The following is a 19,453-nucleotide window of genomic DNA, read 5'->3' on the forward strand; positions in this document are numbered from 1 at the left end:
TTCTCAAACATGGCAGTGAGCAGCTTTACGAAGTTCTGCACCATATTATGTCGAAAATATGGGAAGACGAGGAAATGCCTGCTAGCTGGTTGGACGGCCTCATTTGCCCTCTCTTTAAGAAAGGGCACAGACTGGAGTGCGCCAATTACCGAGGAATAACCCTCCTTAATTCGGCGTACAAAATTATGTCCCGTATTCTGTTCAACAGATTGAGACCGCTTGAAGAGTCCTTCGTCGGCGAATACCAAGCAGGTTTTCGTGAGGGCCGATCAACGACGGATCAAATGTTTACCCTGAGACAAATCCTCGATAAATTCCGGGAGTACAACTTGCAGACACATCATCTGTTTATTGATTTCAAGGCGGCGTACGATTCAGTGAAACGGAATGAATTATGGCAAATAATGCTTGAACAAGGTTTTTCGGCGAAACTGATACGGCTGATTCGTTTAACGTTGGACGGATCGAAATCAAGTGTAAGGGTTGCGGATGAAATATCGACGTCATTTGTTACCTTAGATGGATTAAAGCAGGGTGATGCACTCTCGAACCTACTGTTCAATATAGCGCTCGAGGGAGCGATTAGGAGAGCTGGTGTGCAAAGAAGCGGTACCATTATCACAAAATCGCATATGCTCCTGGGATTTGCGGACGATATCGATATTATCGGAATTGATCGCCGTGCCGTGGAAGAGGCTTTTGCGCCTTCTAAGAGGGAGACAGCGAGGATTGGACTCACGATCAATACCAGCAAAACGAAGTACATGGTTGCTGGCAATCAACGTGGGTTCATTAGTGGTGGTGGTAGCGAAATAGTGCTGGATGGTGAAAAATTTGAAGTGGTAGAAGAATTTGTGTATCTTGGAACATTAGTGACGTGCGATAATGATGTTACCCGCGAGGTGAAAAGGCGTATTGCAGCTGCAAATAGGGCTTATTACGGACTTCGTAACCAGCTTAAGTCCCGTAGTCTGCAAACGAAAACAAAACTCGCGCTGTATACTACTCTGATTCTTCCGGTGGCTTTATACGGCCATGAGACATGGACGTTAAAGGAGGCTGATCGGAGAGCTTTCGGAGTGTTTGAGCGTAAGGTGCTGCGAACAATACTCGGCGGTAAACAGGAGAACGGTATCTGGCGGCGTCGCATGAATCACGAATTGTACCAGGTGTATAAAGGGCTGGATATTATTAAGCTTATACAACACGGCAGACTACGGTGGGCTGGTCACGTTGTTCGTATGCCGGAAGAACGACAAGCGAAGATAATATTTAGTAGAGAACCCGGAAGAGGCCGCAGGCTTCGTGGAAGGCCGCGTACACGATGGCTTTTTGCAGTTGAAGAGGACCTGAGGGCGCTCAATGTTCAGGGCGACTGGAAGCGATTGGCCCAGGATCGAGTCCAGTGGAGAAGGATACTCCATTCGGCGTAGGTTCATCGAAGAGCTGTAGCCCATCAAGTAAGTACGAGTAGAACAGTGATAAAACCAGGCCAATGTGACATAAAATGACGAAATGACAGCAATTTGTTTTTTTTCCTTCACTGAGGCCGATACGGGTTAATAAAGACTTTTTTGAGATTTTTCGGCTATGCAGTCTGGTTTCTTCTTCTTTGTTGGCATTACATCCCCACACTGGGACAGAGCCGCCTCGCAGCTTAGTGTTCATTAAGCACTTCCACAGTTATTAACTGCGAGGTTTCTAAGCCAAGTTACCATTTCTGCATTCGTATATCATGAGGCTAACACGATGATACTTTTATGCCCAGGGAAGTCGAGACAATTTCCAATCCGAAAATTGTCTAGACCGGCACCGGGAATCGAACCCAGCCACCCTCAGCATGGTCTTGCTTTGTAGCCACGCATCTTACCGCACGGCTAAGGAGGGCCCCTCTGGTTTATTAGAACGAATTTTTAAGTTTTGTTCAACGTTTCGATATCGAGTTCGATGTCTTCTTCATGATGATGATGATGATGATACTACCATCTATTGTAGCAAGGCACCTGCCGATAGCACTGGCCATATCTGACAAACGATTTGATCATGATTATACTATTGTATGTATTTCATCAAACTCCTGTATGAAGGGCCAAAAATGGGTGGGGTGGTTCCACAAGCAGAGACACTTATACGAATCCACGGGATGGATAGAGAATCTCCTTCCAGAAGAAAGTTCGTACATACAATAATACAATCTAGCCCTCGTTCCCCAGATTGACCCAATAGATGGGGAGAAGAGCCCGCCCTTTATCCACGAAATGTTAACAATAGGAAGTTGGCAATTCCACTCTTCCTATCCAAATCGCTTCAATCGGGTGCCCTGATGGATATTTTATATATAATTATATAGTTTTAATGTAAATTGTGATAATTTGCAATGGAATTTTCTCACCAAATCTGTCCTCAATGTGCAAGATCCTTTTTTCAACATCAGACTGTTTTGATATGAATGGTTTTCTTCAGAGATGGAAAGACCAATTTTTCGTCGAGGTTCTGGTTAAAATCAGGTTATACATACTTGAATCCTAATAGGATGAGATAAAAAGAAGGCAGTATCAAATATTACAACATACGTATTTTTCACCTCTAATAAGGACTAAACAGTGTTATAAATTTGTCTCAAAATTTGACGTAATTTTTACATATGTACGTTATGTCGGTTCCGGTCACCATCCAACGCCAACACATTCACCTGGCCATAGCAACAGCGAACACCCAGAACCAGCCCATAGCAAGCGCGGAGCCGTAAACGATGAGCCACGCAAAATTCCACAAGCCGTGGGAACAAAGGTTGCATCGGAATCACGCCACCCGGAGGATTGCGGAATCAGCAGATTTAATTAATAAAAGTGATCGATAAACGAGTGACAAGTTCAGTTTTAGTGTGACATTGTAGAATTCAGTTTAATTTAGTGAATAAATTATTTTTATAAAGTCTCGGCGAATCAACGCTTAGCTGGCGCAGTCTACGGAAAAAAGTGGAAATTAAGTGCATCGAAAAGTGTTCGGAGTAACGAAACCCAACTTAGCAAAGTTCAGTGCGAACAACTGGTACATCGGGAAACCATCGGCGAGGGCATATCGTTGAGTTGCATGTATCCAGAGCGAAGGCGGATCCACTTATAGAACCAACCCCCAGGAAGATCTACACTCACCTAAAACTCCAGGAGGATGCTGATTATCCTACTGTAAGTAATCATTAAAACATTTTTTACAAGTGCTTATTATAAAGTGATCTATTAGTGAGATTATTTGAGCGAAAGGGCATATTGAGCTCGAATACAATCTTCCCTAATTTACCTCGACAAGTGCACAAATTGAACACGCTCATAAGTGAAATAACGGTGCGCGGGGGAAACAAGCTAACAGGTATCATATCATTCGTGTGTGCATTATTCGTTGCTCAGTGAAAGCTTAGGGAATACAACACCATGACAGACACCCAGGGCAATCAAAATTCAATCACCCCAGAACAGCTGATTGCGCAAGTGCAACAGCTAACCAACATCCAAGCAGAACTCGTTTCAACAATTAATGATTTGAAAAAGAAGGCAAATAATCCTTTCACAAACTTTCACATACCCGACCAAATTAAAATTATTTCCGAATTCAATGGAAATAGAAAAGAAGCCATCGCGTGGATTAATGACACGCAAGAGGCACTAGATCAATTTGAAGAGTTCGAACTAGAACCTTCATACAAGCACATAATCCGTGCAGTAAAATCTAAAATAGTGGGAGAAGCAAGAGAAGTGCTGATAGCTTCGGAAACCCCTCGGAATGGGAGGAGATCAAAGAAATTCTTCTAAACGCATTCGGCGATAAAAGGGACATCACGTCCCATTTGCAATCATTATTTTACGTAAAACAAGGAAAAAAATCACTTAGTGAATATTTCCAAAAAGTCAAAGCCATTGATACGGCAATTAAAACCACAGCCGTCCAGATGGACGACTATAAAGGTTTCAATCGAAGCGGTGAACAAGCTTATTAGCTTAATCACCTTAACTAGGTACATTGACGGACTCAATGGGAAAACCTAGCTATGTATGTCAGAAGCTACCGACCAAAATCCTTGGAGGAAGCTCATGACATAACCGTGCAACATTCGAATGCCTCACATAGGCAGAAAATGGAAACTCGGCAAGTCTCATCTAGCTCATCGGGATTTAACACAAACACAAAATACCAGAACAGAAATGAGAACCCAAAAATTCAGAATACTAATAATCACAATACTCAGAATCCAAACCAACAGAAACCAAACTCTGGAAAATTCAGGAAATTCAATAATCATGATGAAGATGTTTCGATGAAATCCCACATTTCAAAAATGCAAGTCAATAATCACGAAATAAAACATAGTAAACATCTAGATGAGCATGACGAAGAACCGGATGCAGTCGAAAACGAAGCCAACACATCTAAAATCGAATCGGATGATGATGACTATTTCGTTGGAGACGAGATAAATTTTCAGATAGCCGGTTGCAGAAAAACAAAGGGATGAATAACTTCATTCCATATATTACAATACAAACTACGAAGGGCGAAATGAAATTTCTGATAGATACTGGTGCTAACAAAATTACATATCCCCTGAACATGTAAACTTGGAAAACGCAAAGAACGAAGAATGTCTCAAAGTGGTAAATATTAACGGTACTTTCAAAATCAATAAATCTGTCTCGTTTGACCCATTCTCAACAAAGAAAAAGTTGAAATTTTACGTATTTAAATTCCATCAGTTCTTCGACGGACTGATTGGATATGAATCCCTGCGCGATTTAAACGCACAGTTAGACATTGGAAAAAACAAACTAAAAATTGGAAGGAAAACTATCGAATTGAAAAAGAGGTTCCCTGAAACACAAAAAATTAATCTTAACGAACAAGAAGTCCAGTTCATTAAAATTAAAACAGAAAATGATGGGGATTTTATTATAGGAGAGGAAAGGAACATGGGAAATTTTTCTATCTTGCCAGGTATTTACAATAGTAGAAGGAATTCCGCTTTCGTAGCCGTAAAGAACCCCAACAAGACAAACTTAGAAATCAACATCAATGAAATCAGTTTCAATAATAATGACTTCACAGAAATTGAACAGCCGGAAAACACAAAGAGAAACAAATTTAAAATACAAGATGACTCATTAAACAAACCAGAGAAAGAGGCTTTAGAAAAATCATTTCGGATAACTCAGAGATCTTATACTTTGAAGATGAGAAACTGTCATTCACTCATCAGATTAAACATAAGATCAGAACAGTCGATAACATTCCGCTTCATACCAAATCGTACCGCTATCCACAAGTATTTGAAACTGAAGTGCACAAACATTTACAACCGATGTTGAGGGACGGGACTAGTAAGGAATCTATATCGCCCTATACATCACCTGTTTGGGTAGTCCCTAAAAAGCTGACGCATCAGGGGTCAAAAAGTTTATATTAGTCATCGACTATCGCAAACTTAATGATAAAACAATTTCCGATAGATATCCAATACCGGAGATATCGGAAATATTAGACAAGCTTGGTAGAGCAACATATTTCTCTACCATTGATCTAGTATCTGGATTCCATCAAATTCAACTAGATAAAAAGACTTCGAAAAACGGCTTTTCTGTGAATTCGGGAAAATACGAATTCACCAGAATGCCCTTCGGCCTAAAAAACGCCCCAGCGACGTTTCAAAGGGTCATGGACTCCGTTCTTAGGGAATTTATTGGGGTATGTTGTCTCGTTTACATGGACGACATAATAATTTTCTCAAGTTCGTTCGAAGAGCACGTGAAGGATATTCGAAAGATACTTCAAAAATTAAAGGAAGCATGTTTGAAAATACAGTTGGACAAGTGTTACTTCTTTAGACCAGAAGTCCAATTTTTGGGTCATACCGTTACAAAACAGGGAGTCAAACCGAACAGTGATAAAATCGAGGTGATAAAAATTGGCCCATTCCGAAAACTGAAAAGGAATTAAAACAATTTCTTGGAACCATTGGTTACTATCGCCGCTTTATTAAAGACTTCGCGAAGATGGTAAAACCCTCACACAACTACTGCGGAACGATACAGACTTTAAGTTTGCCGCAGAAGAAATCCAATGTTTCGAAAAATGCAAATCCCTTTAAATTATGGACCCTATTTTGGGGCTACCCCGATTTTGAAAAGGAATTTATTTTGACGACAGATGCAAGCGATTTTGTGATCGGAGTAGTCATATCACAAGAACAAATTGGCAAAGACCGCCCTATTGCCTATGCATCTAGGACACTTAGCAAAGCCGAAGAAAACTATTGTACCGGTAAAACGGTAAAACATTTCCAGCCCTATCTTTACGGGCAACGTTTTAAATTATTCACCGACCATCAGCCATTAATATACTCCATGACAAGTGCGAACCAAAATATTATACGTTGGAAAATAGACCTCAGTGAATTCGACTTCGAAACAATTTACAAACCCGGACGAGAGAACGTCGTAGCGGACGCCCGTTCAAGAATTAAGCAGACCGATCTTAATGTCAACAACCAAAGTAATACAGAGGACGAACACGACGAAAACAACAGTGACGGAGAGACTGTACACTCAGCAGATACTAGCGACGACCATTACATTTGGACGACAGAGAAACCGACTAACATGTTTAGAACACATCAGGCAAAACATCGAATATATAGAGAATCTTGCCACTAAACTTAATATCACAGACCACTTAGAACAAACCTTTCAATTCAAGATTAGGAAAGCATATGAGAAAATGAATAGTTTTTACCCTAGAAGACACAAAAGAGGACTTGTAAACGCTCTAGGAAAAGTAGTTAAATTCGTAGCCGGTAACCCGGATCAGGACGATTTAGATTTAATCAACCAAAACTTTGAAATTCAGGATCAAGTCAACAACAAAATTATAGAAAACCAAGCGAAACAAATCAGAATAAATAACTTGCTTCAATCAACAGTTAACAAGGTTTCCAAAACACTAAGGTCAATTTCTATCAAAATAGATGAAGATAATTCAAGAGTTAGCAGAGATTTAGAACAGATCAACCTTATTTTAAATCTAGATATTTTGATTAAGACATTAGAAGATCTGGAGGAACAGTTAGTTTTTTCGAAATCCAATCACTTGAACAAAAACATTCTTAGTCCAAAAGATAAAGAGTATATTTGGAAGTTCTTAGAAAATCAACAAATCAACATGAAATTCGAAGACGAAATGTATAGGCTTGTTTTATCGATCGCCTCTTTACAAAACAACCATATAATCATAATCATCAAAATTCCTATCATCGAGCAGAAGCAGTACAGACTGATGCAACTGGAACCCATCAACACAAACGGAACACGAATCGATACAAACATCCGCTATGTGGCCTATCATCAACACACATTTTACGAGCAGAAGGAAAAGTGCTTCATCTGCGACAATACTAATCCAGTAAACGACGATTGCGTATTCAACATACTCACTAACCGGAAAGCCAAATGTTCAACATACAATCAACCGGAGCAACCAATCATCAAAGAAATCAGCCTGGGAACCATACTGATCGACACAGACACAACAATATACATAGAAGATTCATGCGGTGATTCACGTCTAGTATCAACACCAACAATCATCGAAACAGGTAACTGCACAGTTACAGTGCAGAACTTCACATTTAAAAGCAACCCCAAACCTAGCGACCAACAAGAATTTTTTACACCAATTTTTGGAAAAGAGATATTATTAACCAAGCAAAATACGGACGTAAAAGAACTGCATCTGATGAATCTCAACAGTTTGGAAGAGATCAGAAGGCTTAAATTTCACATAATTAGCTCACAGACAATTGGAGGAGTGCTCATTGTCCTCCTCGTTTCGATAACCCTAATCATTTTCTGCATTCGCAGATACAGAAGTCAACCTTGTACCAAAGATGAGGATACAACCACTTTACACATATCTCGTAGCAATTCAGGTTCGGCGAACGGAAAATTAACAGACAAAACGGTTAATCAACAAAAGGACAACCCATCTAGTTTGGCCAACCTATTCTTTCCGGCCAAATTCACATTCACCGATGACTCTTTGAGGTCAACCGAGGACGCCTGACACTTAGGGGGGAGACGTTATGTCGGTTCCGGTCACCATCCAACGCCAACACATTCACCTGGCCATAGCAACAGCGAACACCCAGAACCAGCCCATAGCAAGCGCGGAGCCGTAAACGATGAGCCACGCAAAATTCCACAAGCCGTGGGAACAAAGGTTGCATCGGAATCACGCCACCCGGAGGATTGCGGAATCAGCAGATTTAATTAATAAAAGTGATCGATAAACGAGTGACAAGTTCAGTTTTTAGTGTGACATTGTAGAATTCAGTTTAATTTAGTGAATAAATTATTTTTTTATAAAGTCTCGGCGAATCAACGCTTAGCTTGTATATATCCACTATCTTGGCTTTAGTCTTGCTCTGAATGCGGATTCATCCAACAGGCAAGGTCGAATTGCATTATCATTTCAATTCAAGGTACCGATGCATTAAGGTATAACATGGAGAGAGGATGAGTTTTAAAAAGAATAAGTTTATAAAAATAATCCCTGTAACCAATCTCGGTTATGGTGAAAGTTAACCAGGTTTTAATAACCCTAATAGAATTTTGCCAACAGCTAACAACGATATCTTTTTGTTTTATAATTTCTGAAAAGGATTTTACAGATAACAGCAGAAATTATTAAAGTTACTAAATTATGGCATATAATTTCAAGAGATAATGACGAGTTTGTGTCTAGCTGAAATATAATAAATTCAAAATAAATAATTTTAGGAAATTTTGAAGTAAATTTCTCTTGATTTTTGTTCCGATTTCGTGAGGAAATCCTAGATTTTTCTTGAATTTCTCTGAAGTTCTTGACATAATTTCAAGTTTATGTTATTTTGCTAGTGGAAATCCGAAATCATTCTTTTCTCTACAATTTTATATCTGATCAGTATAAGTCCTCCAACCTCAAAAGTAAGTTTCACACAGGCATGCCTATCTGAGGCCGAATTATATTGAATGGCGAAAACTATATTGAAAGACCAAAATGATTGCTCTTTGTTAAGTTGGATTGCCGACCAAAATCAAATTGACCGTTACAGAACACCCATCACACTTAACAAAGAGCAATCAAAAAAATTTCCCTGAAGAAGACATCGAACCCGATGTCGAAACGTTGGACAAAACTTAAAAATTCGTATAGCCGAAAAATTTAAAAAAAAAGTCGAAGTCAACAACTCCAAGAGGAATTCCTGGAGAATCGTCAGGATGAATTCTTGGGCAACCTTAAAGATGAACTCCTGAAGGAACTCTAAGATGAATTTCTGGATTGTCTTAGAAAAAGTCCAATAGAAATTCCTTGTACTCATTCAAAAATTGTTCTATTCTGTAAAAAGAGAATTTACGATATTAAAACCACCGCCTCCCTTAGTCACGATCTTTGTATTGAATATCTAAAATTGTCGTAGTTCTAGATACTCTCCACCTTTAAAGTATTATGTGTTTTTATGGACCCTGTGGAAATATTATCAGAGTTCTTGTTGCCCCAATGTTCTTTTAAATCACAAAATAGTCTTAAGATCTCCATGGCTAAATAGTCCAAACGTTCCTCCTATTCCATATAATTTAGCATACAAGCAGTGTGGTACGACTTGCATGCATCTGGCTGTCTTCAGTAACCGATTTGAAACATGCCACAGATTCTTTTGCGAAAAATCTAGAGATTTGATTGAAAAACTGATAAGATCTAGATGCTCAAAGTTGACGTTCCACGTCTCACAATTCGGCACCAACATTTTAAAAGGGCGAAACTGCTTTTGTAAAAAAAAAAGAGCTTCTCACGTTGCTGGCGGGCTTATTTCTACCCACCCACGTAATCCTGCACCGTTTAATGAAAGAAAAGAATAAGCTGCTTCCTTTCGTGGTATATGATTCAGGGCAGAGCATTAGTGATTAATCATAGATTTAATCATGATTAATGAATAATGGGATATTTATTCGTTATTCATTAATCATAATCACTCAAAAATGTGATTTAATCTTAAATCACTAATCATTAATCAGAGACTTTTACATTTAATCATTAATCATTAATCATATTCATAGCTTTGTAGCGTTTAATCATTAATCGTCAATCTTAATCACAATATTCATCGTGTTTATTCGTTAATCATTAATCATAATCATACCTTTGAAAGATACCTTTAAAAAATTGATGAATCTAAAATCTGGAAATGTTTTCATTGTACGTAATATTTATTATTTGTTCAGTGTTGTAATTTCTTGTTTATTGATCACTATGCAAATCGTTAAATTTGATTAATCATTAGTATTAATCGTTATTCATATGGATAATTAATCATTAATCATACACATATTGTGTCGATATTTAATCATAATCGTTAATCGTTATTCATTCTCGAAACTTTTTATTCATTAATCATAATCGTTAATCATTGTCAAAAAGGTATTTCATCGTTAATCTTAATCATTAATCATTGTCGTCAACTGATTAATCATCAATCATAATATTTAATCTCAGTGTTAAATGATTTAATCATTACAAATTTAATCATTCATTAGAAGCTTTATTCATTAACGCTCTGATTCAGGGATGTCAGACATACAGACATGTCTGTATTTATACAGACATTTGGTCTTGCATACAGACATCATACAGATTACAGACATTATACAGACTTTTGATTGAAGTTACAGACTTTTACAGACATTCAGTTTTCGAAAACTTTGAGCTGCCAAACAGAATCCTGTTGCGCTTTCCAATTAAACCATTTTGGGTTTTCAAACAAAATCGTTATGGGGATTTCGTACGGAATTCTATAACGTTTCCAAACGGTATCATTTTGGAATTCCGAGCGGAGCCTTTTAGCACAAACAGGCGTAACACTGATGAAATTCCCGTCGGTCGTTTTAAATTACACTGATTGCATGTTTCACACCTAGAGGCGCACGCATCGTTTATCTTTAGATTTGACATCTCATACTAGCGCCGTCTGTTGACATTGTTGTACTAAACAACATTTCGTGCAACATGCACACGGCGTGGTGATAAAGTAACTGGGCGATTAATTTTTCAGGAAATTGTGCTGCTTCAGAACGGCGTCCATTTTGGGTTCCAAACAGATTTTTTTCAGAATTTCAAACGGAAAGATTCCTTGATTAATTTCGAAAGCCTAAAAGAATTCCATTAGGGTGCCAAAAAGATATCCGTCCGTACGGATTTCCGTACAGAATTATAAGAAGTGCCGAACGAACGAAATTATTTTGGGCTTTCGAAAGGAATCACTCTGGGCTTCCCAAAGAAATTCTATTGGCGCTTTGATGTTGCATGAAGAAGAAGAAGCAGAAAGATGATAATCGAAAAAATCTCCACGGGAAACCATACGAAGAAGTTTTTAAAACTCTTCTCAAAAATTCTAGAAGCAATTTAAAAACGGTAAACAGTACGGGGTTGAACTTTTCTTCTACTATATAATAAACACAATATTCCTATTCGAAATTTTATTTTTTGATATTATCATCTTTCTGCTTCTTCTTCTTCACGCAACATCAAAGCGCCAATAGGATTTCCGAACGGAAATCTGATAGGATTCTGAACAAAATCATTCTAGAATTCTGAACGGAATACTTTTGGCCTTCCGAACGGAATCCTTTTGGACTTTCAAAAGAAATACTTTTGAACGTTCGAATGGAGCGTTCTGGGCTTCTGAGCGGAATCTTTTTCTGCTTCTGGACAAGATATTCCGATTAGAATACTTATGGGATTCATTACCGAAGCCCTAAAAGGATTTTGTTAGGAAGCGCAAAAGGAATCGTTTCGACCAGAAGAGTTCCTTCAGAAGGCCAAAAAGAGCTCCGTTCAGTGAACCGGTTCGTAAACCCAAAATAAGGCATTTATCTGGGTTTCGGAACGAAATTTTTTGGGATTCTGGAAGGTATTCTATTATATTTTTATAGTTTCGTGTTCCGTTCAGAAGCCCAAAATAGTTCGAAAGACCAAAGGTTTTCCGTTTATAAACCCAAAAAAAGTCCGTTCTTCGGGTTCCCAAACAGATTTATTCTTTCTGTACATCTCCTCCGAACCGAACTCTTTTGGACCTCCCAACGGATTTTCAGATAGGAAATTGCGTAAATATCATCAATTTATTGTAACAACATACATATTGATAAGAACATTATTCAGAGCTTTGTTTGTTTGTTTGTTTATTTGTTATCCAGTAGCTTAAGGTACAAGCCTTTTTAAAAACACTACTTCCGGTGTCATGAAGTCCAAATACAAATTTGATAAAAGTTACATTTATAAGTAAGTTTAGTTATTCCAGTATAATTCAAATAGTCCCTCTTAAAAATTGCTTCTGATGACGAACGCTTCACTCCGGCTGGTAGTATATTCCAGTTTGCCTCACCACTGACGAAAAACGAGTTTTATAGAGCTTCGTCCTATTTTGTGGTATTATTAGGTTCTGAGCGACGTAGGCGTTGTGATTGTGAAAGTTTACAGTACAACACAGATGGAGACCGAATTTCTAAAATTCTACGTAATAATACACAGGAACGATGAGCGTACAGTCTTGAAAGTGAACATCCAACAAGGTTTTTCTGCAGATGGGTTACGGAGTCGAAGCGACTAAGATCATATACGTAACGTACATAGGAGTTGAGAGCAGATCCTCGGCGTCTCATGTCAGCAGCACTTGAGGCAACGTGAAGAACGTCTCCAAACAACAAATGTGGAAGAATCAGGGCCTTGAAAAGTTTGAGCCTAGTTGCAGTAGACACCATATCAGCGATACCGTACAAGGTGCGTAAACCACCCTAGATTTTACCACATAGTTGAATGATCAATGCGTCCCATTGTAGACTCGATTGGAAGATGTATGCGGTTGTTAAAAAATGACGACACAGGTTTAGGGGGGTCTAAGATTTTGTGACAGTACATATACTAGGTATACAAAAAAGCGTGACAGAGGGGGGAGGTGGGTCAGGAAATTTCAAAAAGTAGTGGACGTTATATTTGAATTGCAATCCAAGATTACTGGTACGATCATACCATTCGATTTTTTTGGCTTCCATTTTAATCGCCGGGGATGATTTGGTTGTAACACGTCCACGAGTAGACACAAGCAGAACTTTACTATTGCTGTGATTTACCAACAACTCATTATGCGCACACCATTCAGCTACTCTTTCCAGATCTTCGTTCATCATTCGGCCAGTACATTCGTTGGTTCTAGCGATATACAACTCGACGTAGTCTGTAAACAGCTGGATACAGCAATATTTTAGCACACTAGGAAGATCGTTGATGAAGCAAGAGAACAGCAGTGGCGCTAGTACTGATCCTTGTGGTATCCTATGTGGTATATTTCAGCACTTTTTAATGCTCTGTCGTTACAAAAAACGGTTTGCTTCCTTCGCATTAAGTAAGATTCCACCAAATCAGCTGCTTCGACAGAGAAGTTGAACGACGAAATGAGCTTGTCACAAAGCTTTCGATGGGACACTTTGTCGAAGGCCTTCGTAAAATCCAGGAGCAATAAAATACCAACACCTTTTCTATCCAGCACTGACACCAAATCGTCGTAATATTCGTAACACAGCAGTTTTACAACTGTGACCCTTAAGAAAACCAGCTTGATTAGCTGATAGTAAACGGCTATGGTCGATAAAAACAGTTATTTGCCATTGCAAGATTTTTCGAACGCTTTCGGTAGAGCACAGAGAATACTAATTGGTCTCAGATTGGCTATGGAATTCAAATGGGGCTTCTTTTTTAACGATATGATTTTTGCATGCTTCCATCCAGGACTAGTTTCCGGAAAATGATTGGTATTTCATCTTTTCCTAGCGCATTTGACTTGACGGTTCTAATGGCATTGACGGCTTCTCACTACTGTACCGATCGAAAAGAGGAAGCAGACGCAACTGGTGCAACAGGAGTACGCCGATAGTTGTGAATCGAGTCATTATTGTTGTTTTCTAGAGAAACATTGCTGGTTTCATCTGGAACAAAATCACATTTTTGCAAAGACTTGTTCTTGCCAAAACGCTCCTTAGACCGGTAGTCCTCTACGGATACGAGACCTGGACGATGCTCATGGAGGACCAACGCGCACTCGGAGTTTTTGAAAGGAAAGTGCTGCGTACCATCTATAGTGGGGAGCAGATGGCGGACGGTACGTGGAGGAGGCGAATGAACCACGAGTTGCATCAGCTGTTGGGAGAACCATCCATCGTTCACACCGCGAAAATCGGACGACTGCGGTGGGCCGGGCACGTAGCCAGAATGTCGGACAGTAACCCGGTGAAAATGGTTCTCGACAACGATCCGACGGGCACAAGAAGGCGAGGTGCGCAGCGGGCAAGGTGAATCGATCAGGTGGAAGATGACTTGCGGACCCTCCGTAGACTGCGTGGTTGGCGACGTGTAGCCATGGACCGAGCCGAATGGAGAAGACTCTTATATACCGCACAGGCCAATTCGGCCTTAGTCTGAATAAATAATAATAATAACAGAAAGCGACAATGCTGGAATTCTGAAAATTTTTGTCCTTAAGTTGACTTCTTTTACTGCTTTCAGGGAATAAACTATGAATATAGGTTTCTATCAAATTTCTTCATCGCTGTTTCTAGCTACAACCGAATACCCTGGACGTTGCCCTTGATTCCATAAGGTTTTGTGCAATGGATTACTTTCATTCTTTTATCCACTACATTAATAATCTTGTAATTCATACATTAATGCAATAAATCGGAACAAAACTATAAATGCGAATAATTCATTTGTTCGCACCAAAAATCGTGTGCACATGCCTTCAGCCGATAATTTATAATCGCTTTTCGTGTTGGAATCCATAGTGGCATCCTACGCGAATTGCATGCAACGGATTCATTGCATATTGATGATGAACTCAGACAGAGGATACAGACAGCACACGCAGAATTATATTTATACAACCGTTGAACATGCTCCTGTAGATGCTTCTATTTTGAAATTATGTCTTCACTCCGTACATTTCACCTTTTATCAAGATGTATTCGCTTCTTTTATAAAATAATAGTATACCAGGATACGTTAAGTTTCATTTGATTGAGATTATTTTCTTCATGTAAAAACCAACCTAATGTTACAAAAAATATATTAAAGAAGCATTGAACTTGATCCAACAAGTAAACCAAAACAATAAACGCATAAGAAAGGCATTCTTATAAATTCCACACGAAAAAACATCCACTTCCTACGTACGACGAATGCAGACGGTGCGCTTACTTATCGGTGGGAAGATCACATCGATTAAGATGATAAATTTCCTCTTCGATCGTGATCGTTTCTCATTCCGGTCGTTGCTTATTATTTCTGAGGAAAAAGGTGGGGCCACTTATTGCGCAGATTGTTCGCTATCAGATTCATTTTTCAGGTTACAATTTCGAATTTGTATGTGCGCACGAAGGGTAGTGAGTATTTGAAGAAACGCATAAGTCATTTTCAGTGACAAATTTATGGCTACACCAAATGCGTTGTTTCGCAAAATGCAGATGATAGGGTGCGTCAAGTTCAAAAACGAATACAATGGTATACAGCAATACGGCAATAGAAACAAAGTTAAAAATATGCAACTCAGAAACGAAGCATGAATAATTAACAAGCAATCACTGCAGTGAAACTGAAACAAAACGAAATCCTCAAGACATTATTTCCCTAGACCTAACACAGTTCAGAGACACGACGACGTACCAAACTCCGCACGCAAGTACGATTACCTGCTGTCCTCAGCCGAGACGTGCTCCGTACGGCAGTGCACTTCCAGGCCATAAACACCGGTTGTCCAAGTCCAAGTTCAAGTTCGAGTCCGAACCCAAGCCCAGCCAGCCACTGTCGTCCTCACCGGGGACCAACATTTTCATTAATTATTTAAATTTAAGCATACATTTTAAGGTAATAAACGATTGCATGAGCATATAATCGTGAATTCATTAGTGCGGGACATGATTGCTCTGGTAGGACGTCGTCGTCGACGCCGCACCGTGGCCGGATGTCTTGAAGGAATTGTATTTCACGCGACTTCTCTGGATCTTGGTCGATTAGAGTTAGAGTTGGACTAAAAAGTCAGAATCGTTTTCGATCAAATCTTTTCTCAACTGGTAAGTCAGTTGCTAACACCTGTCTTTAGTGTATCACAACCTTAAAAAGTTGATTTTAAACCCGTCTACGACTATTTACAAATCCCAAGCAATGAAATCGCATCGAAATAATCCAACTTTGGACCACAATCCCTCCACTGTCATTCGTCGCCATTTCTCCTCCTCGGGCATCGATTTCGGTTGTCCCGTAGCTGGCTGGCTGGTAAAATAATGCAGTTGTTTTGCATTTGTGCCTCTTACGGGAAAGGAATTCATAATTTCGGTTCCTCCCCTGGGGGCAGATGCGAGCGAGCAAGCGTTCATCAACATCATCATCGCTTTCGCATCATCGCTATCGTCTTCAATGTTTCACCAATCGACATTGACCTTCGCAGAACTGTCCCGGACAATTTCGCAAACGCGCGTGGTATTGGCGAGAGCCCACAGACACACACACACACACGAGTTTCAAATTTCCACTTTTGGGGCAACTCGTAATGACTGACACTAATGAAGCATGTTGGGCCGTTTGCTCCAAGGCAGCCAACCAACATTTCGAGGAATAACACGTGCAAATCTTTTTCCGAAAGTGCCATCCGCCAGCAGGATTTCCCGCCGATGTCTTACGCATGTTGCGAAGAGATAATCAACGATAATTCCATCCTCGGTAGGTTCGTTCGTCGAACAACTTCTGTTCGGGAGCCATATCAGCACCGTAGCGACGTTATTATCTCCTTGTAGATCTCCCGGAGTGATACTTTGTTTTCGGTTTACATATGCTTCGTACGTAGGAAGCAAACTGCTGTTTAGGAAAGATAATTTTCGGGGTACGGGATGAATTTTCCAAAATTTCGTTTCGAAGCCGTATTAGCTCACTCTTATTTTCTCCAGTGTACGAGAAAAGGATAAACAGCCTCGGGCAAAGGCAAAACAACACAGCGTTAAAATGAACATGACAAGTATTTTGTAAGGAGCACTCAGCGCACTTGAATATCAATGACTAACTCTTGTACTTAGGTATATTATTCCTGTTTCGTAGGGCGTTGGTTCTTCATGAAAACCTATTTGCTGATGTTATTTAAATGGGATACAAAAGGTAATTACTATTGCTGAGGGCTTCAGAACAAGCTGTGTTGCAACTTTAACATACGTGGTTAGGAAGTCAACGTCAAACTTAACGAATAATCTAACAGGGATGGAAGATAGTTATTGGATGAAGTTCAAAATTGCACAATATTACGAACGTCGTTGAGATTCACGAATCACGAATTATGGCTCCTCCAAACACACGCGACGCGATTCTATCGCTTGGCGACTGCGATTCTGTCGCCGCTAGAATCGCGGCGAATAAATCGCTTAGGTCTGGGGGCCTTAACATCGTCACTTTGGAATCCATGTTTTTTGCAAAAAAGGCGTAACAAAAAGCAAAACATTTTGTTTTGCACCAAAATTGATCCAGTGTTCCATGCATTTTCGATATATTTTCAATTTCTTATATTTATCTTCTTGGTCATGGATTGAATCCAAAAAAGTATGAAAAAGTCTCTCACTGGAGGTGTACGCCGCCGCTGCCGATATTTTTGCAACTTAAATAAGCTTGGAGTGTAAATTTCGAAGAATTTACCGTTGAAATCCAAACAAAATCTTGTTGAAATAGAATTTTTAAACGGAGAAGAGTCGTTTGGCAGAATACCATTTTGCCGAATATCATAACGCCCAACAAACATTGGAGGAGAATAATGCGCTTACATTAGCAAAATTAGTCTTTTATAGCTTATGTATATAGCTAACATTGTTTGTTGGTAAGGTCGAAACTTTTTTTTTTTGCTGAAGCCCATTATTATACTCTACTGGTACGGCTCTTTTAGCCCTGAAGGATTTCAGTCCGGAATCCAGAAGGGGAATCCGATTAAAACCCCAGACCACTGGTCTATTCTACGGCAGCAAACGGGGCCTCCTTTTGGTCCTCGAGTCCCAGGGTCATTTTGAGGAAGCGGGGAGACGTTCGGATCTGGTTAGCAACGGAATTGTGGGTTAGTTTTTGGAACCTATGGGGTATTTGATCCGATAGTCGTGGTTGTTCCTATTGTTGCGGTAGTGCAGTTTTTGCCAAATATACGCAATGAACACAGCAACCTACATTGCATGTCAATTAGTTGACCTGTCATTACACGAAAAAGACGAAAACAATTAGGAATTTCGAGAAAAATCGGTAAAGTATCACTGAAATACTTTAATTTATTCTCTGCCTTGTACCAATAGTTGCGGTAGTGTTCCCATAGTTGTGAGTCTCGTATGAAAACAATGGGATTCGCAACTATAGGAACACAATTTATAAAATATCGCAACTATTGGAACATTGCACCAATAATTGATGATATTGGAACACTTTTTACTCAAAATAGAAATGATTAGCTCTCAAATGTACCTGTAAGGTAAGTCAGCGGTTCTCAACCTTTTTCTAAAGAGGTACCCCTTCGAAGTTCTGCATTAATTTAGGTACCCCCTCTTCAAAGTAGGCTTCCAAGCCTTTTGATAAAAGTAATTCCGAGCCGTTTAGAAGGAGGCTTGCCAGCCTCTTGAAAGGAGCTTCTGAATCTCTTGACAGTAGGCTTCCGCACCTCTTAATAAGAGGCCTCTTGTAGAGAGGATTTCAAGCATCTTGAATGGCAGCTTTTGAGTCACTTAAAAGAAGGCTTCCTTTGCATCTTGAAAGGACGCTTCTGAGCCTTTTGAAAGTATGCTCCCAAGCCTCTTGAAAAAAGAAGAACGAGCTTCTTGGAGGAAAGCTTCCAAGCATATTGAAATCTGGCTTCCAAACCACTTGAAAGTAGGCTTCCGGGCCCCTTGAAAGGAGGCTTGTAGGCCTCTTGAAAGGAGGTTTCCAAACATCTTAAAAGGATGCTTCCAAGCCCCTTGATAAAAGGCTTCCAAGTCTCTTAAAAGGAGGAGGAGGAGGAGCTTTTTGAAAAGAACCTAAAGCCTCTTGAAATAAACCTTCTGAGATTTTTGAAAGAAGGCTTCCGGGCCTCTTGAAAGGAGGCTTCCAAACCTCTTGAAAGGAGGTTTCCAAACATCTTGAAAGGATGCTTCCAAGCCTCTTGAAAAAAGGCTTGCAGGCCTCTTGAAAGGAGGCTTCCAAACCTCTTGAAAGGAGGTTTCCAAACATCTTGAAAGGATGCTTCCATGCCTCTTGAAAAAAGGCTTCCAAGTCTCTTGAAAGGAGGTTTCCAAGTTCTTTTAAAGGAGGCTTCCAACCCTCTTAAACGGAGTCTTCC

General features: G+C 39.6%; 2 protein-coding genes across 3 annotated transcripts in view; both read left to right on the top strand.

The window, feature by feature from the left end:
- Window positions 1–19,453, top strand: part of LOC134205841 (transmembrane protein fend-like) — a 377,960-nt gene that overhangs the window by 349,280 nt on the left and 9,227 nt on the right. The gene's annotated exons all lie outside the window — the stretch shown is intronic.
- Window positions 6,657–8,416, top strand: LOC134211546 (uncharacterized). The gene is made up of 2 exons (XM_062688507.1): window positions 6,657–7,639; window positions 7,965–8,416. Exons 1-2 carry the CDS (start codon window positions 6,766–6,768, stop codon window positions 7,991–7,993), a joined length of 903 nt encoding a protein of 300 aa, XP_062544491.1. The 5' UTR covers window positions 6,657–6,765; the 3' UTR covers window positions 7,994–8,416.

This window comes from Armigeres subalbatus, chromosome 1 (assembly GCF_024139115.2).
Source record: "Armigeres subalbatus isolate Guangzhou_Male chromosome 1, GZ_Asu_2, whole genome shotgun sequence".
Lineage (NCBI taxonomy): Eukaryota > Metazoa > Arthropoda > Insecta > Diptera > Culicidae > Armigeres > Armigeres subalbatus.